The sequence below is a fragment of the Caloenas nicobarica genome, chromosome 8 (genome assembly GCF_036013445.1).
Source record: "Caloenas nicobarica isolate bCalNic1 chromosome 8, bCalNic1.hap1, whole genome shotgun sequence".
NCBI lineage: Eukaryota > Metazoa > Chordata > Aves > Columbiformes > Columbidae > Caloenas > Caloenas nicobarica.
The window spans coordinates 3,073,865-3,101,566 of NC_088252.1; the positions used below are offsets into that span (position 1 = coordinate 3,073,865).

Here is a 27,702-nt window from a genome sequence, read left to right on the forward strand (position 1 = left end):
GGGTGTGAGTAATGTCATGTCCCCCGGTTGCTGCCCCGGGTGGGGCGACACTCACCATGCGGCGTCACCCACCCCATGACGGGGCCGTTACTCAGAAGAGGGATGTGGGGGGCTCAGCCCCACCTTTCTGGGCTGGGAGCCCCATGGCCGTGCCAGGAGCAGCCACTCCTTGTTGGGGACAGTTTGGGGATGGCAAACACCAAACCTGATGCTCTCCTTGCCATGGCTTGTGTGGGGCATGTCAAGGGATGGGGTGTTACAGGGGGGGACACCGGAGCCTGCCCTCCCCAGGGTCACCTCTCCTGGTGTCCCCCCAGCCCTGGGGTTCCCAGCAGGTCCCCCCTTCCCCTGCCACGACATCACCCAAATGACAACCCAGCCCCACTTTGGTCCCTTCCCCGGGGGGGTGTTGTCAACCCGTCCGCTCCTGGGCGGGGGGAGGTTGGAGCTTTTTGGAGGAGCAGCTGTGGGGGTGAATTACGCTTCCCAGCATAATTAGTGAGCTGTTAATTAGCACGGCATCGTTTCAGCTTTGCCAACTAACAGCAGCGAGCCATGACCCCCTGGTTTTACCACCCCCCCAAAAAAATACCCTCCCCATCCATCCCCTTTTCCCCAATGGAGGGTGGCAGAGGGGGAACCATCACCAACAACGAGACACTCGAAAGAAAGCAAGAGATCGCAAGCTCAGGCTTTTGTTAGCTGAATATATTTCTCTTTTTTTATTTTCTCTTTCTTTTTGTTGCCATCAGGTGGGTTTTTCACACTTTGCAGTGGGGGACAAGTTAGTGTCACAGCCCCCGGGTCCAGCACCGGCACCTCATCCTGACACAGGACCCACTTTCCCTCATTGCTTTTATCCCTTCTACCTTTTTTTTTTAAAAATTTTTATTTTTATTTTACATTTTTTTTCCTTTTTAGACATTTCTCAAGCTTTCTCGGAAGGAATGGCCACTGGCTCTCAGCTAGCAGGAGGAGACTACGGCAGAGCTCCGGGACACGAGGATGGTTTCCTTCGCCCGCCTCGCAGCTCACTTGGTCAAGATCGTTTTTCCAACTCGTTTTCTTTTCTTTTTTTTTTTTTTTATTAAAAAAATAAAAAAATGCTCCAACTATCAGTTTTACAAGGCATACAAAAAAATTCTCTAAAAGGGAAACACAAGCGCAAGGTGCTGAGGTACGAAAAACCTGAGGTAGTTTTTTGTGTGTGTCACGAGGGGTTGGTGTTCTTGGGTTTTAATTTTAAAAAAGTTTTGCTCGTCTTGTAAATCTATTATTTTTTTCCTCCCAGTTTCCTCCTCCTCTCCCTGCAAAAGGGTGGTTTTTTTTTTCCCCCAACTTCCCTGCCCGTCCTTTCCAAGGGACGTTAACACCGAGCGCAGCTGCGTCGGAGGGGGGGGGACGGACAAACAGACAGAGGGGACAGATGGACGCGAACCCCAGTTTTGGACTCTCAAGCCAAGAGGAAAGGGTGTGTGAAAGAGAAATTCCTCTTTTCGGAGACGGTATCCCTTCTGTTGGCTCATACAGGCACTGCTCTTCTCAAAGCCCTGAAGAAATCACTTTTTAACACTCATTTTATATATATATATATATATATATATATTTTTTTTTTTTTCCCCCTTGCTGGCAATCCTACATCTCAGCTCTACTATGCATTAGAGAACCAATGGACTAGCTCCTTTTCTTAAAACTCTAGAAAAGCCGGCTTGCACTAAAGACAAACATCCCCCTCCGCCCTGACCCCTTTGCATTTAAAAAACAGTTTAAAAAAAAAAAAATTCTTACAAAACTTAAAAATTGGCGTTAGTTCCATTACCGATATATTAATCCTAAAAAGGGCCGAGTGCCGCAGCCCCCCCCGTGCCGGGCAAGCTCCTCCGGCCGTACCTGGATGTAACGGGTGGATTTTAGGAAATTAAAAGTAAAAATCATCTCTCTCTCTCTCTCTCTGCCTATGTTAGTCCAACTAAAGGGAGATGCCAGGAGGCGCTGGGGTTGGGGGGGATGCTCAGAGCCCTCCCCACACCCCTCGGCGGTGCAGCCCCGGCTGCGGGGGGGTGGGTTTTTTGGGGGTCTTTGGTTTGCTCCCCTGTCCGGCGCTGGGGTTACATTCGTGGGGCGGCGCTGGAGCCTCACTTGCTGTGCTGCTGCGTGGCCGGGGCTCCCTGAGCATGTTTCTGCTCCTGCTGCTTCACCTGCTGGACGATTTCCCTGATCTTGCGCTGTGCAGTCTGGTGAAAAAAAAAACGCAAGAGTTGGGGGGGGGGGTCAGGAGTTGTTGCCCCCGCGAAGCCACAACAGAGCATCTTGCCACTCCGAGGTTTTAATTACAAGACAAGAACAGGTTGTGCAGAGAGGTGGTGGATGAACCATCCCTGGAGACATCCCAGGCCAGGCTGGACGGGGCTCTGAGCAACGTGAGCCGGTGCAGATGTCCCTGCTCATGGTTGTGGTACCCAGGGGGATGCGGGAGCTCCCCACTGGTGCTGATACCGGGGAGGAGCCGATTCACACCCTGTGTGCTGCTGTGCACAGCGCCCGTGGCAAATATTTTAGCTAAAATCAAGCCAATCTCTAATTTTAGTGCCGGCACAGCTGGGGAGAGCTGCCAGAACAACTTTAGTGTGTCCTGGGTGCACAGGAGCCATCAAAAAAAAAAAAAAAAAAAAGTGATGGGACCAGAGGAAACGGCCTCAAGTTGCGCCAGGGGAGGTTGAGGTTGGATCTGGGGAACAATTTCTTCCCCAAAGGGCTGTGGGGCATTGGAACAGGCTGCCCAGGGCAGTGCTGGAGTCACCATCCCTGGAGGGGTTGGACAGACGGACATGAGGGTCTCAAGACATGGGGCAGTGCCAGGGCTGGGGGAACGGGTGGACTCAATGAGCTTGAGGGGCTTTTCCAACCAAAGTGATTTGATGATAAAACAGAGCAGGAGGATGCCTGGGGTTTTTTGGTGGTGAAACCGGCTGGGAACACTGGAAAAGCCACAGCCAAACCTCACCTGACTGGCAAAGAAATGCCCGATGATTTTAACGATGACCTCCTCGTTCTCGTCCGGGGTTTGGTCTCGCGGCACAATCACTTCTGCGCTCGTTAAGTTTTGCAGCTCGTTCACCTGCAGCAAACGACAGAGCCCCCGCGTTTTGTTCTGGAAAAGCCAAAAACCGGTGACACCGCCGGCTCCGAGCCGCCCTGTGCCCCCTCGATTGGGACAGTCAACCCCAAGAGCCACCAGCAGGACGTGGGGCTGGGACAGGACGGTGCTGCCATCACCGAGCACCCCTGGGCGGTGGGGACACCCCGGGGGGACCATCCCCGCGCCCCCCACCTACCGTCTTGCCACCTTTGCCGATGACGCGGCCGGCGGCGAAGGAAGGCACCTTGATGTGAGCTTCAAGCTTCACTTCTTCTTTCGGGTTAAAGAAGTTTTCCTCTTTCAGTTTCCCAAATATTCGCCCCTGGGCCTGGGGAGGAGACGGGAGGGAAGTAAAACTGGGGGTGGGGGGAGGCGACGATGTGCCCATGTCTGGCAGCATCAAAACCACGATATCAAGCAAAAAGCCCCCCCGGCACCCAAATGGAGCCAAATCCAGGCTGGCAGCGACCCAAGGGATGTTCCCGACTTGCCCCTTCGGGTGTCCCCCCCCCGACTCCAAACGGCAGCCAGCGCACCTTGAACTGCGCCTCGGGCGGCCCCGTGATGATGACCATCCGCTCGCTGGCCTCGGGACCCTCTGCCGGGGCGATCTGCGGGGGACGGGGACAAGAAGCGTGAGAGCAGCCCCGCTCTGGTGAGACCTGACACCCCCCCGATGTGGGACAGCCCCCCCCAGGCAAGCGTGATAAACTGGGGTGACGCAGGAATCAGTGATGAGTTCCTACTAATTTAGGAAGCAAAACTGCTCTCCCAGGGCTTCTGTTTGCTGCTGTTGGCAGTAGGAAGGGGAAACAGGCACAGAGACCAGGACATGCCTTGTAGGAAGGGAAAACTGAGGCATGGAGCCCAGGACCATCCCCATGGGAAGGGGAAACTGAGGCACGGAGCCCAGGACCATCCCCATGGGAAGGGGAAACTGAGGCACGGAGCCCAGGACCAGCCCCACAGGAAGGGGAAACTGAGGCACGGAGCCCAGGACCATCTCACCTTGATGGAGGCCCCGGCGAACCGCGCCAGCTGCTTGATGTGCTGCCCCTTTTTCCCGATGATGGCCCCCACCGCCTGCGTCGGGATGAACAAGTTCACAACCTCCTGCTCCGGCAGCTGCGAGGGGACGGGAACAGCGAGACGGGTCAGGGGACCAGCCGGACCCGGGGGGAGGTGACTGTCCCCCCACCGGCACCCCAGGGCAGCGGTTGCCCCCCCAGCCCCACGCTCGGGTCCCATGGGGGTGCCCGGCACTTACGGGGTACTGATGGGGGAAGGCACCGGCTGGGGGGGCTCCGTACAGACCCGAGAGATACGCCGAGGAGCTCTGTGGTGGAGAGAAGACAATGGTCAGTGACGTCCCCAACGCGCCAGCCTGACAGAGAGCGAGGTGCCACCTCCGTGAGCCTGGCAGGGACATGGGGACAAGCCCTCAGGCCTTGGAACCGCCCCGGAGAGCAGAGGTGCACCCCAGGGTGCCCCGATCCTGCGCCTGCAGCACAGCACAATGGGCTGGGAGCTCCCAGTTACCCCCAGTCCCGTGTCCTGCCAGAGTTTGTAGAGAAAACCGGCCCCTACAGCCTTGGGGAGCAGCTGCAATCTGGGAAAACCAAAACCTGTCACCACCATCAGTCCCCAGCCGAGAAGGTTTGGTGAGAACTGAGCAAAACATCTTGTTTGGCTCCAATTTCCATCGCCATTTCTCTTCTCTGGTTCCAAGAGAATAAAAAGCAAAGGCTGAAGGAGATGTTCTCCCAAGAGCTGGGCTGGGGACAAGGAGGAAGCCGTGGGGTTCACCGTGCCCAAAAGCAAGGGGTGTGTGGCAGCACCCCAACCCAACTCAACCCAATCCAGCTCAGATTAACTCAATCCAGCTCAAGCCAACTCAACCCAATCCAGCTCAACCCAACCCAACCCACCTCAACTAGACTCAACCGAACCCAACTCAACCGAACCCAACCCCAAGCCAACTCAACCCCAAGCCAACCCAACTCAACTCCTCTTCAACTCTTCCCTGTCTCAAATACATCGGCCCTTTCTCCTGGCAGCAGATACAACTCTAGATTTGGGCAAGTGTAACCCGATGCCACCTCCAAACCACAGTTACTGGAGGAGAGAAGATTCAGCTCCACCTAAACCCGCTGCACTGAGGTTTGATGCTCCTCCTTGCTCAGTGTCCGGCCCTGGGTTGCTCCATGTCTCCTACACCAAAATGTCCTCTCCTGGCCAGCCAGGATGGGCACAACACCTCCCCAGCTCCCCCACTTCACCAGGAGGCTCCTTCCTCATCCTCCATCCTCAGGTCTCCAGAGCTCCAGAGTTGAAGCTGCAGCCACTTGGCCCTGGGTCCTGCTGAGGACACGGCCAGAAATGACCCTTATGAGATGGGAAACACAAAGTACTCCGGGGGAAGGAACTGCCACAAAGTCAAAGCTGGTTTCCTATTGAATTTTTTTTGCCAGTTCATTTTACTATAAAAAATGACGGCAGAGGTGATGGTGCCTCTTGGCCTCACCAGGGTGGCGTGGAAAAGGCCACGCAAAGCTTCGGGGTGAAGGAGCCCACACCAAGGATGAGAGGAAACGGCCTCAAGTTGCGCCAGGGGAGGTTGAGGTTGGATCTGGGGAACAATTTCTTCCCCAAAGGGCTGTGGGGCATTGGAACAGGCTGCCCAGGGCAGTGGTGGAGTCACCATCCCTGGAGGGGTTGGACAGACGGACATGAGGTTCTCAGGACATGGGGCAGTGCCAGGAGTGGGGGAACGGGTGGACTCGATGATCTTGAGGGGCTTTTCCAACCAAAATCATTCTGTGATTCTAACCGCTGCCCTTCAGGAGACCTGCCTGGCTCCTCTCATCGCACCAAACACTCAAGCAGACGTTTCCCGAATGCAGCCACACGGGCAGAGCATCCTCCCCGCGCGGGCTGGCAGCGGGCGGACAGACAGACCGATCCTCTGGGTGCCGCCGAACACACCACACTCCTCCTCCCCTCCGCACCGCCAGCCCGGCACTCACCGTTCTCCTCCGACCGCTCTGCTGCTGGCGTCGGCAGGAAAAGAAAAGAGCACAAGTGAATGAACCCGCGCACCCGTGTGGCCAAAGCGTCTCAGCAGAAGAGTTTAGAGACCAACAGAGACCCCAGAGCCCGGCCACCCTATGGGTGCTCCGTGGGTTGGGGATGGACCTTCTCTTCTTCAGGGCAATGGAGCTGGTGAGGGGCTGGAGCACAAGTGTGATGGGAGCGGCTGAGGGAGCTGGGGGTTCAGCTGGAGAACAGGAGCTGAGGGGAGACCTTCTGATCTCTGACCTGCCTGAAAGGAGCTTGGAGCCAGGGGGGTCGGGCTCTGCTCCCCAGGAACAAGCGCCAGGACCAGAGGAAACGGCCTCAAGTTGCGCCAGGGGAGGTTGAGGTTGGATCTGGGGAACAATTTCTTCCCCAAAGGGCTGTGGGGCATTGGAACAGGCTGCCCAGGGCAGTGCTGGAGTCACCATCCCTGGAGGGGTTGGACAGACGGACATGAGGTTCTCAGGGACATGGGGCAGGGCCAGGGCTGGGGGAACGGGTGGACTCAATCTTATGGGTCCTTTTCAACCAAAATGATCCTGTGATTCTCCATCGGCGCTTTTGGACGCGTGTCTTCCTGACACCAGACCTGTGTGCAACCCCAGCAGTTTGAGACACCCTCCCCAGAGCCGCTCTGCCCCGCGTCTCAGCAGCCGCAGCACCCGGGCGGTAGGAAAACCCTCGCCCATGAGCTCAGGTGGAGCTCAGCTCCCACACGACCAACCCTCAGGGTGCCAGGGCAGGGATCGAAGCCAACGGCGCTGGTGGCACAAGATGTGCTGCTTGTCCCCTGTCACACTACACTCCGCACACCCCGCGGTGACGCTGCTGGGTTCAGGTGGCCACCGGGACCAGACCTGCAGGGCGCGACGCAGTCTGCACCACCACAACCCCTTCGCTCAGGACTGAAGACCATCAACATGGTTCTTCCATGCTGGGATCATTGTCCCCAGCCACCTTCAGGGAGCTGCACCCTTGGGACACGGCCAGTTCTTAAACACGGGTGACACCACGCTCAGCACAACCTGGGGCCTCGTCTGCCCGGGGAGCTAAATCCAAGGAGGGACAAGCCACCTTCATTCACCGTCCTCTCAGCATTGCTGCTGCCATGAGCATCTCCAAATGGCCAAGAGTTGGAGCTCCCGGGCCAGGCTCCCCACGAGATGGCTCCTCTAGCTACAGTGTCCACTCAAACCAAACAGACGGAGAGTCTAGCGACCGCTCTGCCCCCAAGAATGCGTCCCCCGTGCCCCAAAAGCTCTTGCACTTACTGCAAATGGGTGGTAGGGGGCGGCTGCCGCAGCCCCTCGGGCCCCCGGGGTGGACGGCAGCATGGACAACCCCGTCGAGAAGATGCCCAAGGCGTTGAGGTTCAGTCCCGGGATCAGGTTGGCTTGTTGCTGGAAAAGCAAAGACATGGAGAAACGTTTTTGGGGTTCTCACCACATGGTTTGGACACAATGGGTGATGGCCAACCCTTGCTCTACCAGATCAATTCCCCCCCAGTTTTCTTCTAGCTACCCTGACAAAGGGACATCCCAGGGGGAAGGCGGGAGCTTACGTTGACGGCCACCACGTCATTCTCGTAGGCCTCTCGCAACTTCTTCATGATCTCCACTTGGGCGTTGGAGCAGGCCTCCGTGCTGCCCTTCACCGTGATGGTCCGCTCAGGGTTATAAATGGTTAAATCCTGCAAACTACCCCCCCCCCAGAGAAATCCAGAAATGTGGTTTTTCAAGCCAAAAATAAAAATGAAAATTCAAAGACGAGGGTTCCCCCGTGAGACAGTCTGGGACCACACGTTCTCTCCCTGCCCAATGCCACCATCCACCTGGGATGAGGAACGTCCACCTGGGACAAAGAACACCCGGCCGGGATGGAGAACGTGAGGGGAGGACACAACTGCTCTGATTTCTGGCTCCCATGCTGCCTGTACTGTGTTGGATGGAGGGGATGGTTTGGCATTCACCAGGACTTACGGGGAGATGGTGATCTTGGTGCCCGTGTCCTGCTCAATCTTCTTGAGGTTGCGGCCCTCCTTGCCGATCAGCCTCCCCACGAGACTGTTGTGTGCTAGGATTTTCAAGGGAATCTCTTCTGCTCTAAAACAGATTAAAAAAAAAAAATCTAAAGGCCCATCTTGCCAGGAAACCAATTTCCAGCAACGAGCACTAGTGATGTGGTGGAAGGAGCAGAAGAACCATCACCATATCTCCTCAGCTTTGGGGAATGGGAACTCAAGGACTTCCCAAGCCCAATGGCTTGTTTATACTTCATGGGCTTTTGTTCTCCAAGTTTGTCTACAGGCTCTCTGGACCCACCTGAGCTTCTGATCTCTACAGCACTGTCAACCACACCATGGAGAAATCCTTAAGTTGTAAGTTATTGACTGACCCATGACTCTACTCTGAAGCTGCCAGCAGGTCCCTCAGGGAGTGAGGGGTAACAGAATCATTTTGGTTGGAAAAGACCCTCAAGATCATGGAGTCCAATCGTTCCCCCAGCCCTGGCACTGCCCCATGTCCCTGAGAACCTCATCTCCGTCTGTCCAACCCCTCCAGGGATGGTGACTCCAGCACTGCCCTGGGCAGCCTGTTCCAACGCTCGACAACAAAAAGGTGGCTTTTTCTGCACCCGATTTCCCTCCCTTCCACCCAACCTGCCCGTTTTGCTGGGCCAGGAGGACTCACGATTTCGTTTCATCCGCCTCCTTTTGCATGATGTCAAGGATCATGCGACACGCCTCGGAGCAGCCCTCCGGCGTGGCGTGGATGGTGATGGGCTTCTCGGCAGCGCCGGCATTCTCCTTCCGATGGATGTCAACCCTACGGAGAAACAACCGGCAGAGAGAAGCCCCCTGAGATGCGTCTGGTATCACACGAAGGTCTCTGAGAGCTCAGGAGCTGAGCTCGCTGTTCACAAAAAAGCTCATTCCAACATCTGCTGAAGCTTTGGGGTGAACCTGGGTCTCGTCTACAATCAGCTGGTCTCATGCAAGCCCAGGCAGCGTTTTGCCTTGGTTGGTTTAGATTGGAGCTACGTTCCTGCGGTCTACCCTGGAGCTGAGGGATGTCAATCAACGTCAAATGCTGCATCAAGAGGGGGCAGAACAAACCCTCAACTGGACAAAGCCCTGAGCAACCTGGTCCATCATCTATGACGCCAGTTCCCGCTTGGAGCAGGAGATGGGATTAAAGGTCTCCAGAGGTGCCCTTCAACCTCAACCTCTCTGTGCACAACACCCGAAGCCATCCAGCCACCAGCACGTTGTTGGGGACAGCGACAACTTACCCGTGGGCAGCGGTTTGTCACGACCCGGAGGGACACGTCAACAAGAGCGCTCGTACTCACACCCTTCCACGGGACACCAGAAAGCTTTCCCTGGGCCACCGGCAGGGCCCGTGTTCCTCCGCTCCTCCCGCAGCTCACAGCGGGGAGGAGGCACCTGCCTCCATCGCACTCCTCACCGCTCACCCGGACCTGCCAACGGCCCTGGGAGAGAGGGAGAGAGGACAGCAGGGTGGGAGACTCCCGCGGCATGAAGAACAGGGCTCAGCGACCTTCCCATCCTCTCCACGTGATGATGCCGTGTGGCCATCCCGCCGTCGGCCGCCACCTCGGTGTCCCTGTCGCCGCTGCAGCCAGGCTGGCCCACATCTTCTGAGAAGGTGGCTGCTCAACCACTTGGTGATGCCACCAGCTCCAACACGGTGCCCTCCGTCCATGTCTCTGTTGTCAGAAGAGGTCCCCATCCTGACCAGGGTCACTCATGGGTGCTGCTGCGTATGCAAGGCCAAGGGTTGTGGTGGGAGTCACCCCCAACCAGCGCCAGGTTTGGATGCTGCAGGGTCACGGTGGGTTTGCACAGGTCAGCTCTTCCAGGAGCTCGTGAACCAGCACGTAGGAACACGGACGCTTCATCTACAGCTAGAGGGAGAGCAGCTGGTTGACCCTTCCATGAGCTAAGGGAAGAGCCAACCCCACCAGCTTCCAAAGGTTGGTGTCATCTGAGCATTGAAGAAAGAACAGAGTTGGATCCCTTCTGCAGGCTCCATCTCTCCAGATCTCCCCCAGCTTCAGCCAGAGCTGCTCAAGCAGGAGACGGGTCCTGCTTGGCCCATGCTGGGGACACCGGCACGGTTGAGCTCTCCCTGCCCTTTGGTCACATCTCCAGCCCACAGTGACCCAGTCACGAGCTGTGTGACCCGCTCCGAGGCGCTGCTGGCTGTGGAGCTGCACCAGGTTGACATGGATGAGCTGTTCCTTCAGAGGCAGCGCCCGGTAGGCGCAGGGACACCCACTGTCACCTTGGGGACAAGGCAAGCGCACCATGACGTGCCACGAGAGGCGATGACAGGCCCATGTGCTCCGGAGCAGTGCCACAAAGTCACACCGGGTTGATGATCCAATGAGGAACCTGTGGCTGCCCCAACAAACCCCACAGCCAAGAACCGGGCAGCTTCTTGAATCCAGGAGCAGTTGACGCTGGTGGAGATGGGACATGCAGCTGAGCCTTTGTACCGAAGAAGGTCCAAGAGCCACAGATGGACTGAACAAACACACCAAAGTGACAGAAACCCTGGAGAAGCCCAGGGGAGGGACACGGGCCAGGCTTCTGGCTGAGCTCCAACGCATCCCAAACCTGGATGTGCAGGCATGAATGCAAACAGCAGAGAGAAGATGGGGCCACTGTGGTCAGGCATGTCCCACCCCACAGAGCTGGAGGGTGGAGAAGGGCTCTGGACCTCCCAGCATGTCCCAGTGCTGCTGCTGCACAGCTCCATTCAAACGGGAGGATGGAGAGGGACCCTCAACCCTCGCCCCTCCAAGACCACTTGCAGGGCGTTGGGAACGCTTCAAAGAGTGGTGGCCATGAGGGACAGGCCCGTCAAGGTGTGCATGTAGGGTTATCCTGGCCCCATGGCTGCTTGGTGGCCATGGTCTTCTCCTCAGCCAGCTCCAAGGGCTGCAACCACTGCGGAAGGTACTCTGGTGGGGTGGGCTCTTGGTATGGGCTCCTCCTCAGCCAAAGACAACGACGGCTCATCCTGGGGACAGATTTGTCCCCTGGAGCTCAGAGGCATCGCTATGTGTGGAGATGGGGTCAAGTCCTACGTGACCAGAGCAATCCAGAACCCAACATCACTCTGGGTAGGAGCAGGGGACGGACAACTGGATGTCACCAGCACCCTCATTCCCAGGTTCATCAGGCTGATGGGTGAGGGTGGCCTGAGCAGGGACAGAGCTGGGGACTGACACTCCAAACTGAAGCCAACAGACTCCTGTTGACTGCAGGAGGTCCCCTTGCCCAAGGCTGGAGCGGAGGTGGTGGCCCGCCATGGCACGTGGCCTCCTCAGGCAGGTCAGGAGAGGAGAAAGCATGGAGCACGGCCTTCCTCTGCGACACCAGCTCTTCAGGGCATCCACAGGGAGCCAACCCACGAGAAGGGACAGCTCGATGACACAAACTGCCCCAGGCAGCAGCATTCGGCCTTGTGGTCAGAAGAAACCAGCAGCTGGTGCCTCCCACCATCCTCGTCAGGCTCAGGGCTTGGAGAGGGCAACCTTGGCTGGCAAGGACACGGCTACACCCGCTGCTCATCACGCCAGGGGACTCACCTGGAGAAGAAGGGCTTGCAGCCAACCGGGACCATGGTGGCCACGCTCTAGGTGGGCTTGAGAAGCTCCTCTCCCTACATATCTGCCCCCTTCCCATCCAAACCTCCTCTGCAAACCCAACGCTGGGGCTCGGCTCGCTCGGCTCCCTACCTCCTGCTCAAGCAGGTGGGCTAGTCCCAAATTATTTGTCTCTAAAAGCTTCTCTGAGAACTAGGAGGCCCCTGGGAGATGGTCTGGTACAGGAGTCCTACGTCCTGCGGGGTCAGCGGGTTCGGGACGATGAGCATGGGAGAAGACAGCTTTGGGTTAAACACAAACACGTCTGGGCAGGAACGAAGCATGCGGGAAAACCATGCGGAAAATCAGAGGTGAGGTCAACATGAACATCGACACGAGAAACACAGACAATTTGGCAAGTAGGTGTTCCCCCCCTTTTATTTTTGTCTTAAAAAAAAAATGGTTAAGATTGCAAAAAAAAGTGCTTCAAATGGTTACAAAAAACCTCGTCCTTCTCAAGGAAGATCTCCTCCAGTGTCCCCATTCCCCCTACAACAGCTCCAGCCCATACGGGGCATGGCGGGATGAGCAAATCCCAAGAGCAAAGTCCAAACAGCCACCGGTCGCTGCACCGGGGGATCCCCTTTTTCAGCACTTTATCCCCAAACTTGCCGTTTCTCCCTGAAGCCTCATCCCCAGCCGTTCTCATGATTTGGCTTCAAGAAACCCATTCCTGGCCTTTTCTGACCGTGCATCTCCCTCCTGCCGCACCCAGCCCCCCCGGCCAGCTGGAACGCTTTAGGACACGGGTTCTGCCAGCATCCCATAGAGGCTGCACCCCAAGAACACACTGAAAAACCCCAATTTATGGAGGACCCACGTCGGGGACCTCCAGCACCCTACAGAAGGAAACAAAACCATTCGAGGTACTTACTTGGACTGGGTTTGCTTAGTAAGGTTCTTTATGGTCAAGCCCTCCTTTCCTATGATCGCACCAACAAACTGCGTGGGCACCAGCATCCGCAGTGGGAACTCGAGCTGTTTGGGCTGCGAGGAGCCCCCCGGGGAAGAGCCCCGCTCCCTGGAGGAGTGGCCCCCGCGGCGGGAGCGCTGGGGGGGCGGAGGGGAGCTCACCTCTTCGTCCGGGATGTAGGAAATCTTGAAGGAATAGTTCTCAAACTGGTGGCCGCTCAGCTTCTCAATTGCTCTGCAAGGGAGGGAGAGGCGGGGAGGAGGTGAGGGGGTCTCCAGGGATGGGCTCACCACTAGTGCAACGGGCACTAGTGATGTGGTGGAAGGAGCAGAAGATCCACCACCGTTTCCCACCACTGTATCTCCTCAGCTTTGGGGAATGGGAACTCAAGGACTTCCCAAGCCCAATGGCTTGTTTATACTTCATGGGCTTTTGTTCTCCAAGTTTGTCTACAGGCTCTCTGGACCCACCTGAGCTTCTGGTCTCTACAGCGCTGTCAACCACACCATGGAGAAATCCTTAAGTTGTAAGTTATTGACTGACCCATGACTCTACCCTGAAGCTGCCAGCAGGTCCCTCAGGGGGTGAGGGGTAACAGAATCATTTTGGTTGGAAAAGCCCCTCAAGATCATCGAGTCCAACCATAACCCACCCCTGGCACTGCCCCATGTCCCTGAGAACCTCATCTCCGTCTGTCCAACCCCTCCAGGGATGGTGACTCCAGCACTGCCCTGGGCAGCCTGTTCCAATGCCCCACAGCCCTTTGGGGAAGAAATTGTTCCCCAGATCCAACCTCAACCTCCCCTGGCGCAACTTGAGGCCGTTTCCTCTGGTCCTGGCGCTTGTTCCTGGGGAGCAGAGCCCGACCCCCCCTGGCTCCAAGCTCCTTTCAGGCAGGTCAGAGATCAGAAGGTCTCCCCTCAGCTCCTGTTCTCCAGCTGAACCCCCAGCTCCCTCAGCCGCTCCCATCACACTTGTGCTCCAGCCCCTCACCAGCTCCGTTCCCTTCTCTCAACTCGACGCCAACACAAACCGGTTTCCCCACCACGACCACGTTCCCGCACTGCAGTGCCCTGCGGTGGGACGTGAAGCGACACAACACGGAGCTGCTCCCAACGTTGTAACGTCTGCACTTGGGAACCATCTGACCATCCATGGCTCGTTCCTGCACAGGGTCTGCCTGGACGGGGCTCTTGGGGGTATCTTGTCCACTAAGCACAAGATGTGCTCACTACTTACTCGTACCCAAATCAGCGCTGGCCTCCAGCACAGGGCTGATGTCTCTACCAGCCTGTAACAAAGCATTTTGCTTGAAACAATCCTTGCATTTCTGAAATAACCCCTAATTTGTATTTTTTAAACTCTGCTGGCTATGATACACCTTTAAGCACGTCTTCACACAACCCTACTGCAGCCTCATCGGGTTCTTCCATCCTTTAAAGCTTTCCTTGATGGGTGGCACTTCTTCATGACCCTTCTGCACGACACACGGTGATTTACCCTCTGCTGCTCTCCCTCCCCTGCAGAAACCAGCCGTGGACCCTCGGCTTCCTCTTCCCCTCCTCTAACAAGTTATTCACCCACCCAAGGGCCCTCTGACCATGGCAGAAGAACTTTCTGAAAGCTTTTCAGAAGCGGATCACCCAGTTTCTCTGGGCTCCAGAAGCAGGAGGTGACAACCTCTGAATATTTTGGTCTCTAACTTGGATTTTCTCCACATGGCAGAGGGCACCGACACCTCCCATCATTGCAGTGATTCTTCACCATCTCTCCCACCTCTTTCACCATATTCCACCTCCTCAGCACCTGGGGCTGGGTGGTCAAACTAGTGATTAATCCAGTGCATTCCTAGTTTAGGTCTGAACGTCCAGCTTGGGAAGACGAATCCTTGATGAACTGGGGACATAGTTTAGTGCTACATTTAGGTTATGGTTGGACTCGATGATCTTGAGGGTCTCTTCCAACCAAAATGATTCTAAGATTCTATGAACCGCACCTTTGACCTGACCCTCAGCTTTGGGGAGCGCTTTGCTCCTTGGGGACAAGGCCACTGCGACTCCGCACAAGACCAAGGACGACGTCCAAAAGGGAACTGCAAGATGGTGCATCTGGGAGCCCCTTGGGGACAGGAGGAGAAGGCACCGAGGAAGAGAGGACAACCACAGGGCTGAGGGCCCCAAGCTGGTCCAGATCTTTTATAAGAGAGGAGAAGGCAGGAGATAGCCCAGCGGTGGGACAATGAGAAGACTGCTGGCAAAAGACACGTGAGATGACACAGCTCAAGATAAAACCAGCACCTGCCTGCTGTACCTTCAGAAGATACACAGACAGTCCTTACGGTGCTTGAGCTAAGAAAAACCTGAGGAGTCTTACAGAGGAGACAAGAAGCCTGGAAGATACCTGAGGTTCCTCAGGAAAAGTTTGGGAGGTGTGAAAATATGGACAAAACGAAAGAAAAACCCACTTACACTTTTGCTTCTTCTTTAGTCGCATACGTTACGTTGACAACGGCTGTTTCTGTGTCTGTGTTGACTGGGGGAAAAGCAAGAGAAGGAGCGTTACAGCAGGGGAAGAGATGTCACCATCACTCCGGTAAGCCCTGGAGTGGGGATGCAGGTGGGGACGGTGGGAGGGTAATGTCTGTCCCGTTGCCTCTGCAGGGAAAACCATTTTAGCCCAGTACTGGTGACTGGGAAAGCCAGGTTTCACCCCACCGGGTTTTATCTGGCATGGGCAGAGTTGGGGAGCAACGCTGGGACTTTTGCAGAGATGAGGACCACGCTGGAGCATCTTACCTTGCTCTACGTTCTCCACCGTCCCATACTGAGCTAAGAGGCCATCCAGCACCTGGGGGGAGAGCAGCAAAAGGGGCAGGTGAGGCGGGCAGGAACAGGCAGGGACAGAGCCGGCTTCACCCCCGTGCCCTCCAAAAATCCAGCGTCCCCCATCTGCTTAAATGGCTCCACCCCATCGTCCCAGCGACACCCCATTGCTCCAAGCTGCCCCACAGCAGGACATGGAGCCCAGTTTACGCTCCACCTCCCTGCTGGGGTTACTGGGAAGGTCAAGGGTGACCCATGAGCAGCCCACACGCTCCAGCAGCACAGCTGATGGAGGAGGAGATGAATTTGGGGATTGTCCCCTTCTTACCTCCCACTGCAGGTGGGGGGGGATGTTGCGGATCTGGATCTTCCTGCTCCTGCAAAGACAAAGCCCTGGGTGAGGGTCTCGCGCGGCAGGAGGGAAAAGGCTTTGTGGGACTCAGTGGCAGCTGGTGACAACCTGCCGAAGCGTCCTGTGTCCCCACGCTGAGCTGGAGCTTGTCCCCAGGTAAAGCCATCTCCAGCTTTGCCCTGGTCACTGCTCCCCGGGGCCGAAGCCATCTCAGGAATGCTCCCTCCTGGTGCTGACTGCTGGGTTTCCAAGGAAACCTCCCAAAATGAGCCTGTGCAGAGTCACGGCCACACAGGCACAGCTGGGATGGACACGCAGCCCTGACCAGGGCTGGCCAGCTGGGTGGGGACAGGGGCCAGGACCCCCAGACCATGGTCAGCCCTGCTATCCCATGAGGGGCGCTTTCCAAAAGTGAATCCTGCTGATGTCCTGAGCAACATGGGGCTGCTTGCCCTGGAGAAACCTAAATACATCTCCCTGGAGGAGATGATGGCCAACACAGCCAACCTGGCACGGTTGCACCCCCAACCTCACACGGTTGCATCCCCAACCTCACACAGTTGCACCCTCAACCTCACGTGGTTGCACCCCCAACCTCACACGGTTGCACCTCCAACCTCACGTGGTTGCACCCCCAACCTCACACGGTTGCACCCCCAACCTCACGTGGTTGCACCCCCAACCTCACGTGGTTGCACTCACAAGGTTGCACCCCCAACCTTAACACGGTTGCACCTCCATCCTCACATGCTTGCACCCCCAACCTCACACGGTTGCACCTCCAACCTCACGTGGTTGCACCCCCAACCTCACACGGTTGCACCCCCAACCTCACGTGGTTGCACCCCCAACCTCACGTGGTTGCACTCACAAGGTTGCACCCCCAACCTTAACACGGTTGCACCTCCATCCTCACATGCTTGCACCCCCAACCTCACGTGGTTGTACCTCCAACTTCACGTGGTTGCACCCCCAACCTCACGTGGTTGCACCTCCAACTTCACATGGTTGCACCCCCAACCTCACACGGTTGCACCCCCAACCTTGGAGCAGGGATGCATAAAGGCTTCCCAAGAGGTAACAGCCACCAAACATCTCCCCAGCCTGGCCACAAGACCCACTTGGGCAGCAGGGAGTTTTCAGACACCCAAGTCCACAGAGGATCCAGCCAAGCCATGAACTCATCCACTCAGATCAGCTCTCATGATCCTGCCTGTGGTCCATGAGCTCCAACCAAAGCAGTGTTCCATGTCCTCACCTGGTCCAGCTCCAATGCTCCCACCAGGACAGAGCAGGACCACCTCTCCCAACCTCAGGGATGAGTTTTCTGACCGAGCCACCACACACAGAGCCAGGTTTTAGGAGCCGATCGGCAGCTGGAAGCCGGTTTTATGAAGCTTCACCATTCCTTGGGATGAGCTCAAGGAGGAAGGGCTGGTACCACCAGCTTGAACGCTGCATGGGGACATGCCACCAGCAACACCCAGGGGCTTTAGGCCAAATCCTGCGGGAGGAGCTCTGCTCGCCTGCAAACCATCAACACTCAGCACCCCCATCCCACCAGCTGTCTTCAACAGCTGGAAAATGAGAAACGGGATCTTCAAAGCTTGGCCCAAGTGGTGAGGCTGGTCCCTGCGCTCGCTGCTCCGTTGCTCCCTGAGCCCCTAACAAACAATTTTGGCAGAAAAACAAGAGTTTCTCAAGTAGTTTGGGGCCAGATATAGGGGACAGGGAGGACACATTGGACAGTGAGAACCAGAAGAAAGTGCAGACCCAAAGCAGCAGGAGGCTGGTGTCCTCCAGACATGATCCTTCTGCCTCTATGGCAGTGGCATGCTCCGCTTGCTCGTGATTTAATAGCACGGGACAATCAGAACCTTGTGATGAGCCACCATCTGCCTTGTGAAACATGAATTTGGGGTGTAACACGACTATAAAGATGCTGAAAAACAGGTGCAACAACCTGGGGCATTCGCCCCACACATGGCAGATAAAACACAAGCTCCAGGTGAGACAGGAACGTCAGGGAAAGGATGTTTCTTGAGATGCGGGCTGCAAGGACAAGACAAAATCCACAGCTTGTCCCATGAGAAGGACTGTGGTCAAGCAAAGCAGCTGAAACCACCGAGGAGCCTCGTACCTCATGGTGCTGCTCACACAAGGGTGGTCAGCAGTGCCACCAGCGATGGACAACAAACCCTGTGCTTGCCCCCCTGCGTGGCTTTGACAGTCACTTCCCCAGGCCAACCCCTGCCAGATCCAACTCAGGACATTCGATGATTCTGAAATAATCGGTCGCTGCAAAAAACTGGGGAAGCCAGAGCCGGAGAGAAGAGTGCTCTCCTGCAGTGCTACCAAAGCCCTGTCCTCCAGCAGCCAGGGACTCCTCCTGTCCCCAGCTGCCACCAGGGACTTCAGGGCGGGCAGGGGAGGTTGAGGTTGGATCTGGGGAACAATTTCTTCCCCAAAGGGCTGTGGGGCATTGGAACAGGCTGCCCAGGGCAGTGCTGGAGTCACCATCCCTGGAGGGGTTGGACAGAGGGGGATGAGGTTCTCAGGACATGGGGCAGTGCCAGGGGTGGGGGAATGGTTGGACTCGATGATCTTGAGGGGCTTTTCCAACCAAAATGATTCTGTGATTCTAAGGTACCATGTAACCCTAATTCTCAACAGGACACTACAGCACATTCCCTCTTCCAACACCCATCTGAGCTGATATAGAACGTCTAAAAAGACTCCAGTTGTGCTCAAGGCTTCCCCCCCACCACCCAGCAGGTCTCTCAGCAGCTCATTACCACCACTCAGCAGTTAACATCACAGAATCACAGAATCACGGAATGTCAGGGACTGGAAGGGACCTCGCAAGCTCATCCAGTGCAATCCCCCCGCCGGAGCAGGAACACCCAGATGAGGTTACACAGGAAGGTGTCCAGGCGGGTTGGAATGTCTGCAGAGAAGGAGACTCCACAGCCTCCCTGGGCAGCCTGGGCCAGGCTCTGGCACCCTCACCGGGAAGAAGTTTCTTCTCATGTTCAAGTGGAACCTCCTGTGTTCCAGTTTGCACCCATTGCCCCTTGTCCTATCACTGGTTGTCACCCAGAAGAGCCTGGCTCCATCCTCCTGACACTCCCCCTTTCCATATTGATCCCCATGAATGAGTCACCCCTCAGTCTCCTCTTCTCCAGCTCCAGAGCCCCAGCTCCTCAGCCTTTCCTCACACGGGAGATGCTCCACTCCCTTCAGCATCTTCGTAGCTCTAACATGAGGGTATTCTTCCTACTGGGTGTATTTTTTTACTGGTCTTGCAATTCCCCACCTGCTTGAAGTGGCGCTGGACCACGCGTGGTCATCAACGACCAGTGATGGATGTGCCGTTCCCAGGGCTGGAGCAGGAACCACGCACGGTCAGGGCAGCAGAACGCAAAGCCTCCTCCGACACCAGTCCCGGGAGGGCTCCAGGGCACAAAACCCCTTTATTTTCATTTTCCTCATTCCTCCAAAAACCTGGGACGCAGGGGAGCGATTTCGGCACACACGCACCAACCCCCAGCGCACAAGCTCGTGATGAAGGCAGCATCTACATTTCACCAACCCGTTTTGAAGCAGGCTGGTAGGAATTAAAAAAAAAAAAAAAAAAAAAAAAATCATATCAACCAGTAACTACAGGCATGAAGTTTGTGGAAAAATACTCAATTATGTGGTGCTGCTAGCCCTGCCGTAACGAGCTGCCCTCGGATAACTGTGAGAGCTCCATCTCATGCATCACCCTCCTCTTCCCCACCAGCCACCCCCATGCCCAGCCCAGGATAAAATGCCCGGTGGCAACCGAGCATCAGCTTCAAGTGCTAAAGAAACCACTTTTACACAGGTTCACCTGCTTTTTTGCCCTGCTAAATTCAACCAAAAATGGTTCCTGCTCGAGGAGGGGACGTCTCCTCCATCCCAGAGCCGGGTTTGGGTACCACACACCGGCAGGCATCACGCGCGGGATGCAGGAGCCGGGTCTCTAAGTGAGCGATGCTGCAAGCTGGGTTCATTAAACAACCCGCGACGGAGCTGTGCGGTATTTCATGCATCTGTTAGACCAAAATAACAAGCTAGACTTTGCAACCCTGCAAGGAAAGGGGACGGAAAACCCACGGCCACCCGCGCCCGCCAGCATCACCGGCTGATGTCCAGGAACGAGAACATCACCTGCCACGTTCTGGATATCTGTGCTTGCTGAAATCAAGCACTAAAAAAGGTGTCTTAAAAACTGCAGTTTATTCCCCAGAATACTGTGTCTGCCCGTCCGTCCCCTGCCCATCGGGTGCAGCTCCATGGACCATCCACCATCCCCAGCATCTCCTGGTCTCCTGCTCCACAGGGGCTTCATAGAATCATAGAATCATTTTGGTTGGAAAAGCCCCTCGAGATCATCGAGTCCAACCATAACCCAGCCCTGGCACTGCCCCATGTCCCTGAGAACCTCATGTCCGTCTGTCCAACCCCTCCAGGGATGGTGACTCCAGCACTGCCCTGGGCAGCCTGTTCCAATGCCCCACAGCCCTTTGGGGAAGAAATTGTTCCCCAGATCCAACCTCAACCTCCCCTGGCGCAACTTGGGGCCGTTTCCTCTCGTCCTGTCAATTCCACCAAGCTGGCTTAAATATAAGCCTTATAACTGGGTGTAAGGAATTGCATCACCACCCTTTACCCTAAAAAATGAAGATTTTTTTGGTAATTATTCAAGATTTTATCACCCTCCACCTCAGACTGATACTAAAGGCAGAGAAAACACTGTGCGGCCGCTCCGCCTTTCAATAAAAATCAGTTTTCAAGAGAACTTGGAGGAAAAAAGCAGAGCAGAAACGTGCTGAAAACCAGCCACTGGAAACCAACCCCGAGGGCCATGGGTGCTTCATGACGTATTTGGCCCAGGCAAGAAAACATCGACCAAAATTGCCACTCGCCACCAGGTGGGGCCCAAATTTGGTCCCACCTGAATGTTTCAGGCCTGGGAGTTTGATACCCAAGGAGCCGGACACGCTGTCCTAACTGGGCTGGATCTCTTGATCATTATATGTTATTTTATATATATATATATATAATGTATGGTGGGGTTTTTTTTGGTCTATTGGGGTCATCCTTGACAAGTTCTGCCGTCGCCCAACCCAACCCAGCGGCGGATCTTAACGAGCCAAGAGCTCCGTCAGCGCCGGGCTGGGATAAGCACTAAAGAGCTGCCCCAGTTTCAACCAGTTGCCAAGAGCGTCGCGGCTGCGGCTGCTCCAGTTGCCCCCCCAGCCCGGGGCCGGGGGGGACGCGGACGCTCTTAAGGAATTAAAACCCGTTGGCGTTAAAGCTCCGTCGTCTTCTTTGGGGTGGACGAGGTGGCTGGGGGGGCGGCGAGGGCGGCACGTGATGGATCCGTCCCCGGGAGCTGGGGGGGGTATTAACAATGGGGATGAATGGGAAATACCGGCCCATCTGTCACGGCTTGGCTGGATTAAATGGGGGGGGAAGGGGAAAGAAAAAAATAAAAGGCGGGGGGGGGGGGAAGGAAGAGGGGGGAAGAAAATAGAGGGGGGGAAAAAAATAATAGAGGGGGGGAAAAATAATAGAGGGGGGGAAAAACAATAGAGTGGGGGAATAATAGGGGGGGGAATAATGGGGGGGGGAATAATGGGGGGGGGAATAATGGGGGGGGGAATAATGGGGGGGGAATAATGGGGGGGGAATAATGGGGGGGGAGAAATAATAGGGGGGGTAAAATAATGGGGGGGGAATAATGGGGGGGGAATAATGGGGGGGGAGAAATAATAGGGGGGGTAAAATAATGGGGGGGGAATAACAGAGGGGGGGAAATAACAGGGGGGGAAATAACAGAGGGGGGGAAATAACAGAGGGGGGGAAGATAATAGAGGGGGGGAAGATAATAGAGGGGGGGAAGATAATAGAGGGGGGAACAAAATTGAGGGAGGAATAAATGGGGGGGGAATAAATGGGATGGGAATAAATGGGGGGGGGAATAAATAAGCGGATGGGGGAAATAAATGGGGGAGGAAATAAATGCGGGGGGAATAAATGGGGGAGGAATAGAGAGGGGAAATAGAGGGGGGAAATAGAGCGGGGGAAAATATTAAATGACAAAATTAATAGGTAATTAATGGCCTCGGTCACCCCCCAGCATCCTTCTCACCCTGTCCTGCATCCCAGTAACATCATCCCAGCAGGTGACAAAGAGCTGAGCGGAAAAGCGGCAAAACCAAACCAAAACAACTCAAATGGCACCAGCTCACCCACACCTGAAAATAGGTTAAAATAAAGCGAGCGAGGGCGTCACACCCGGTTATTGATATAATGAGTGTCGGGGTCTGCCTGGGAACGGATCAGCTCGAGGGAGGTTTTCCCGGCCAGTTCCATAGGGAACATATAGGAACATATAGGAACATATAGGAACATTCAAGACCTATGGGAAATGTGTCACACACCCCATAGGCAGCAAGAGGATGTCGCCCCATGCCTGATGTGACCAGCATCGCCCTGGCAAAGTCAGATATATATTTTAAAAATATATATTTTTTAAAGTATCTTATTTTACATATATATAAAAACCCCATAAAAATTTATGTAAAACGTGTGTATATATATATAAACAAAGTATATATTTAAAAGTACCTTTTATACAGAAACAGTAAAATATATAAAGCATCTTTTACATATGGTATCTCCCTATATAATAGCTTTTTTTGATATATACATAAAAGATACTAAATACAGGGTGTTGCAAAAAGATGTACACAACGTTGCTGAATTGCAAATTGGGCCCATCTCTTTGAAACACGCTGTGTTTTAAATAAAGCTGCATCGTTAATTTATATAAATACAAGAAGATATTAAATATACGTAGATAAAACCCGGAGCACGACTGAGAGCAGCCCCACTTTTTACACTCCGAAATCCATTTTAAATCCAGCGTAACCCAACATATATAAGAAAATACCCACGTTTCATTCTCTTGGCGAAGCAAAGCAAACCCTCCCTGGAGAAAAATCTCTTCTTGCTCTTTAGGTTTCCCTATTTTTTTTTAAATGTAATTAAAGATATTTTTAAAATTAAGAGCTATTCAAACTTGGGATCCATGGGAGTGTTTTTTCTTGCTCCTCGTGTGTATTTATAGACGCGCACACGCAAATAGGTGCTGGTGGCTTTTCTTGGCAAAGCAACCGGTTTGCACGAGGGTTTCCTCTCCCCTAATTAAGCAGCTCGGCGATGACGAGCAATTAAGGAGGAGGAAAGGAAAGATGGGCTGCCCATGGGGAGACAAAAGGGCTTGGACTTTTATTCCGAGCCTTCGCGTCATCAGCATTTTGGGTTTAAAAACAAGGGGGTGGGGAAAAAAAAAAAAAAAAAAGAGAGACATAAATAAACGGAGCCAAACTACGCAGGAAGGAGAAGTGAATTGATGCTCAAGGGAGGAAAGTTATTTAAGGATAATTCTTCGTGAATTAAGAGAAAATCACCCCCAATCAAGCTGCTCGGGCAGGTATTTTCAACGCTGGCTGGGGTAAAACCACCCAAGTTTTGCCATTTACTAAAAGGGCAAAAATTATGATTATTTTTAATATTCTAGAGATTTCCAGCCCAAGCTCTTTCCCCCTCCGCGCTGCTCAAATGCCCCGCGTGCTTTTGTTTCTCGTCGCTGAAACTTCCATCAGAAGCAGAAATTCAAAGGCACCTTCGCAATGAGGAACCCCAAAAAATTTCGCTGGGTTGGAGACATTAAATGGGGCTTCGCTCCATCCCCGCTACTCATTAAATTCATCATTTTTACCCCATCCTTGTAGAAAAGTCAGCATCGGGGCGGTTGGGTCTTGCTTTCCAGATTCCCCAACCGAGCTTCATTTTTTTTTAGTGTCTTTCTTTCCCGTTAACGGGATTTTTGAAGATTTCAGAGATGTCCGACCCGTCTTCAAAGACAGGGGCAAGATGCTGATGCTGCCCTCACCGCTCTGGATACCAAATACTCCTGAAGCAGGGTCGCATCGCCCCACTTTAAGCCAAGAAAAAAGCAGCCCCGGCCCCTGCTGAATTTAAAAATTATTTTTTAAAAAAATCAATTTAAAATTTTAAAACGTCGATTAAGGGAATCAGGCAATTTTTTTTTTTAATTCCCCCAGGCACAATAGAGCATATACAAGGGGAAAAAACAAAACAAACCAAAACAATCAAGACGCTGTTGGATGTTTCCTACAGGAGCGCAAAGCATTTGCATGGCAGCAGAAGGGCTGATTTTTAACTCGTGCGGGGCGTCCCGGCGTTTCATTCCTGCCATCGCAGAAAGAGCCCCTTTGCCAGCGGTTCCCGCAGCACCTCGAGGAAATCCCGGCTTTTCCAGCCCCTTTCCGAGCAACCCCGTGTTTATACGTGTATAAATACGGCGGTGAAATAGCTCTAGACAGGGGATTTGGGGAGAAAAATGAAGGGTTCCAGGTGAACAAGGGGACGCGTCGGGTGTCGGCGCCTCTCGGGTCCCATCCCCGTGACGCAGAAACACCGGGGGACGGGAGCCAAGAGGGGCTCGGGTTGCCCAAACCTAATTAAAACACAAACTTCATTAAATAACCAGGTTGGATTTTACACGATCGAGCCCTCCTGAAACCCCAGGGACTCGAGCGCAACTACAAAAATCGGATTTTCTACCAATTTAAAGGGGGTGGGGGGGAACTAAAACATGACCACGTGAGGCTCCGTTCCCTGCCAAAAATCGCATTATAAAAATAAAATCTATAATCTACCGAGGCAAAGGCACCTCTCTCCAACTAGATATATTAATATAAAGCAATATTTATTTTTTTTAGCTGTGAAAAAAAAGATATCGGCTTAAATTAGATCTCAATAACCTGAGGAAGCTGGGGAGCTGAGCTGGAATAGAAAACTCCGAGCCAGCTGAAAACAGACCGATGCAAAATAAATCTTAAATGTTAAATGCTTAAATGTTTAAAACTCAGAAGGAAAAGCAGCAGCACCCGAGCCCGACGGGGAATTTAGGTGAAGATGAATTCCTTGTTTACATCCCCTTCGGACATGATAATGGTTGAGTCCCGGGTCCACAGTATCTTCCCAAACTCCCACTTTCTGGCTCCATCACTCTTAAAAAGTCATTGGCAAACCTACCTAAGGCTGCTGCCGAGATTTAGCTTAGCAATAGTAAAACCAGGATTTTTTTCGCTTGTTTTCGGAGATTTTTTTTAAGGTAAGAGAGCGTGTGATCCCCGCCGAAGAAGAAATCCTGCTCCGACACACGTGATGCTGGACACGAGCCATTCCCCCACCGAGCCTCAATTACACAACAGCATTTTCCCCCCCGCTTTATCATTTCAAAATTAATACTCGAGCGTCAATCAGGGGCCAAACCTCCGCACCGAGCAGCGGCAAATTATCCGGGCGGGACTACGCGATGGATTTTTTCCGGCGCGCGGACCTTTTATCCCGACACATGTTGGGGGGAAAAAAAAATAATATATCTTGTGATGAGGCAGCTACGCAACGCGGTCCCGGGGTTTATTTTCTGTGTTAAACGAGGGTTTAATCGTCCGGCCTCGGCGCTCCCCTCCACCTGACTAAAATCAGAGGGCGCGCTTCGACGCAATATATAAACGCATTGAGTTTTTTGGGGGGGAAAGAGGCGTTTGGAAAAAGGCAAATTGCTGAATTACTTATTAAAAACAACATCTTCCGACGGCGCAGCTGCTGGGCACCACCCGCCTCGCTGTGAATCCCAGCTCCCCCCCGCGAAAGCGGGGAAAAAATAGGGGGAGAAGGGCGCTTTTAAAAATTTTTTCCGCAAAAATAAAGCGGGTGTTTTCCCCACGCACGGAGGGGAGCGCCCGCCCGCCTGCCCCGCACCGCGAGGAGGGGACACGAAGGGGACACGGGGGGGGACCCGACGCTGCCACCCGTGTCCGGGACCCCCGTGGGAGCGCCGGGCGGCCCGTGGGAGCGGGAGCTCCAGCCCCCGCCTCCGCTTTCCGGAGCGAAAGTAAAACCCAACGGGGCTCCCGCCTCTCTCCCCCGCACCCCAACTCCCAGAGCTTCCCCCCCAACCCGGCGCGGGGAGAGGGTGGGGGGGTGATGGCGAGGGGGTTACCTGAGCTTTTTGGGCACGGAATAATCCACCTCCATCACTTTGCCGTGCAGCTCCACTTTCCCTGCGGAGACAGCGGGGGAGCTCAGCATCGCCCCGGGGCTGCCCACCCCCCCGCTTCATCCCATCGATACCACCCCGCCCCGTCCAAAAACAAGCGCCCCCCCTGCCCGGCCTGCCCCCCCCCGCCGCCCCGGCCTGCCCGTAGCCGCCCTGCCCGGTGCTGCCTGCGCCGCCGCCGGCCCCCAGCCCCCCCTTCGGCCGCCCTTTGCTCCGCACCCCCGGGGAGTTGGGCTTGGGCACCTCGTAAAATGGTTCCCGAAGGGGAGCGGGTGCTGGGGGGGTAACGGGTCGGGGGGCTCGGCGTCCGCTCGCCTCTTAATAAAATCGAAGAAAAAAATCAGCGAAAAATACCCCGAAGGTTGGGAAGAGCTGGGGCGGCCGCGGGAAGGAGCCGGGACGGGGGGGGGGGGCGGTGGGGATGCCTGGGGAGGGGGGTCGGAGGGATGGGGGAGCCCCGGCGGAGCGAAGGGGGGTTTGGGGGGGATGCCGGGGGTGGGGGGTGGGGGGGCTGCGGCGCCGGGCTCACCCGAGAGGGTCTCGATGGCGCGGATGGCCCAGTTCTGGTCCGGGTAATCCACGAAGGCATAGCCGGACTTGAGCAGGACCTGGCCGGCCAGGGGCAGCTTCCTCTCCCCGAAAAGCTGCTTGAGGTCCTCGGCGGTGGCGGCGGGGCTGAGGTTCCCGATGTACAGCTTGTTCATCCTCCGGCGCTTCATGGGGAGCAAATCCCCCCCCCGCCCCGCTCCGCTCTACCCGCCAGCCCCGGGTTTCTGTACCGCCGGTAGAGCCGCGGTGGCCGGGAGGGTCCCGGCTCTGCGCCACCCGCCCTGCCCCAACCTCCAGCCCCGCAGGAGCCTCGCAACGGCGGCGGGCAGCGGGCGGAGCCGAGCGGAGCCGAGCCCGGCCCCGCCACCGCCCCCGCCCGCCCGCCGCCGGGACAGGAGCGCCGGGCCCGGGGCCGCCCCGTCGGGCGGCGGCAGCAGGTGGAACCGGGAGACCCCCGCGGGGCGGCCGGGCCGGGATGTCCCCGCCTCGGGGTGCGGGGGGGAGCGGAGGAAGGTCCCCTCTGCCCCGGGGTGGGGGGGTTGCCGAGCCCGGGGTGTGCAGAGCCCCAGAGCGGGGTCGTGATTGCCCCAGGTCAGTTATTCGTGGTGGTTCGGGAGGTCCGGCCCTGCCCGCGGCTGCTCTGGCTGCGCGCCCCGACAGCTCTGCCCTTACACCCCAACTCCTCTGCGCTTCCACCCATCGCACCCCAACAGCTCTGCCCTTACACCCCAACTCCTCTGCCCTTACACCCATTGCACCCCAACACCTCAGCCCTTGCACCCCAAGTCCTCTGCCCTTCCACCCATCGCACCCCAACTCCTCTGCCCTTATACCCATCACACCCCAACACTTCTGCCCTTACACGCATCGCACCCCAACTCCTCTGCCCCTGCATCCATTGCACCCCAAAACCTCTGCCCCTGCACCCATCGCACCCCATCTCCAACATTCCACCTGTCTTCGATGTCCCGATGGCAGATCCTGCTC

The 27,702-nt window shown here is 55.4% G+C and overlaps 1 protein-coding gene across 1 annotated transcript; it reads right to left on the reverse strand.

Moving 5' to 3' along the window:
• Positions 1-722: 722 nt before the first annotated feature.
• On the reverse strand, positions 723-26,992 carry IGF2BP2 (insulin like growth factor 2 mRNA binding protein 2). Its single transcript, XM_065639964.1, has 16 exons — positions 26,696-26,992; positions 26,110-26,170; positions 15,954-16,002; positions 15,599-15,650; positions 15,272-15,335; positions 12,765-13,037; positions 8,905-9,039; positions 8,194-8,316; positions 7,776-7,911; positions 7,486-7,614; positions 4,407-4,475; positions 4,148-4,264; positions 3,676-3,750; positions 3,336-3,467; positions 3,005-3,118; positions 723-2,234 (listed from the first exon to the last, which is right to left on the reverse strand). Exons 1-16 carry the CDS (start codon positions 26,883-26,885, stop codon positions 2,136-2,138), a joined length of 1,818 nt encoding a protein of 605 aa, XP_065496036.1. The 5' UTR covers positions 26,886-26,992; the 3' UTR covers positions 723-2,135.
• Between the last annotated feature and the right edge of the window lie 710 nt (positions 26,993-27,702).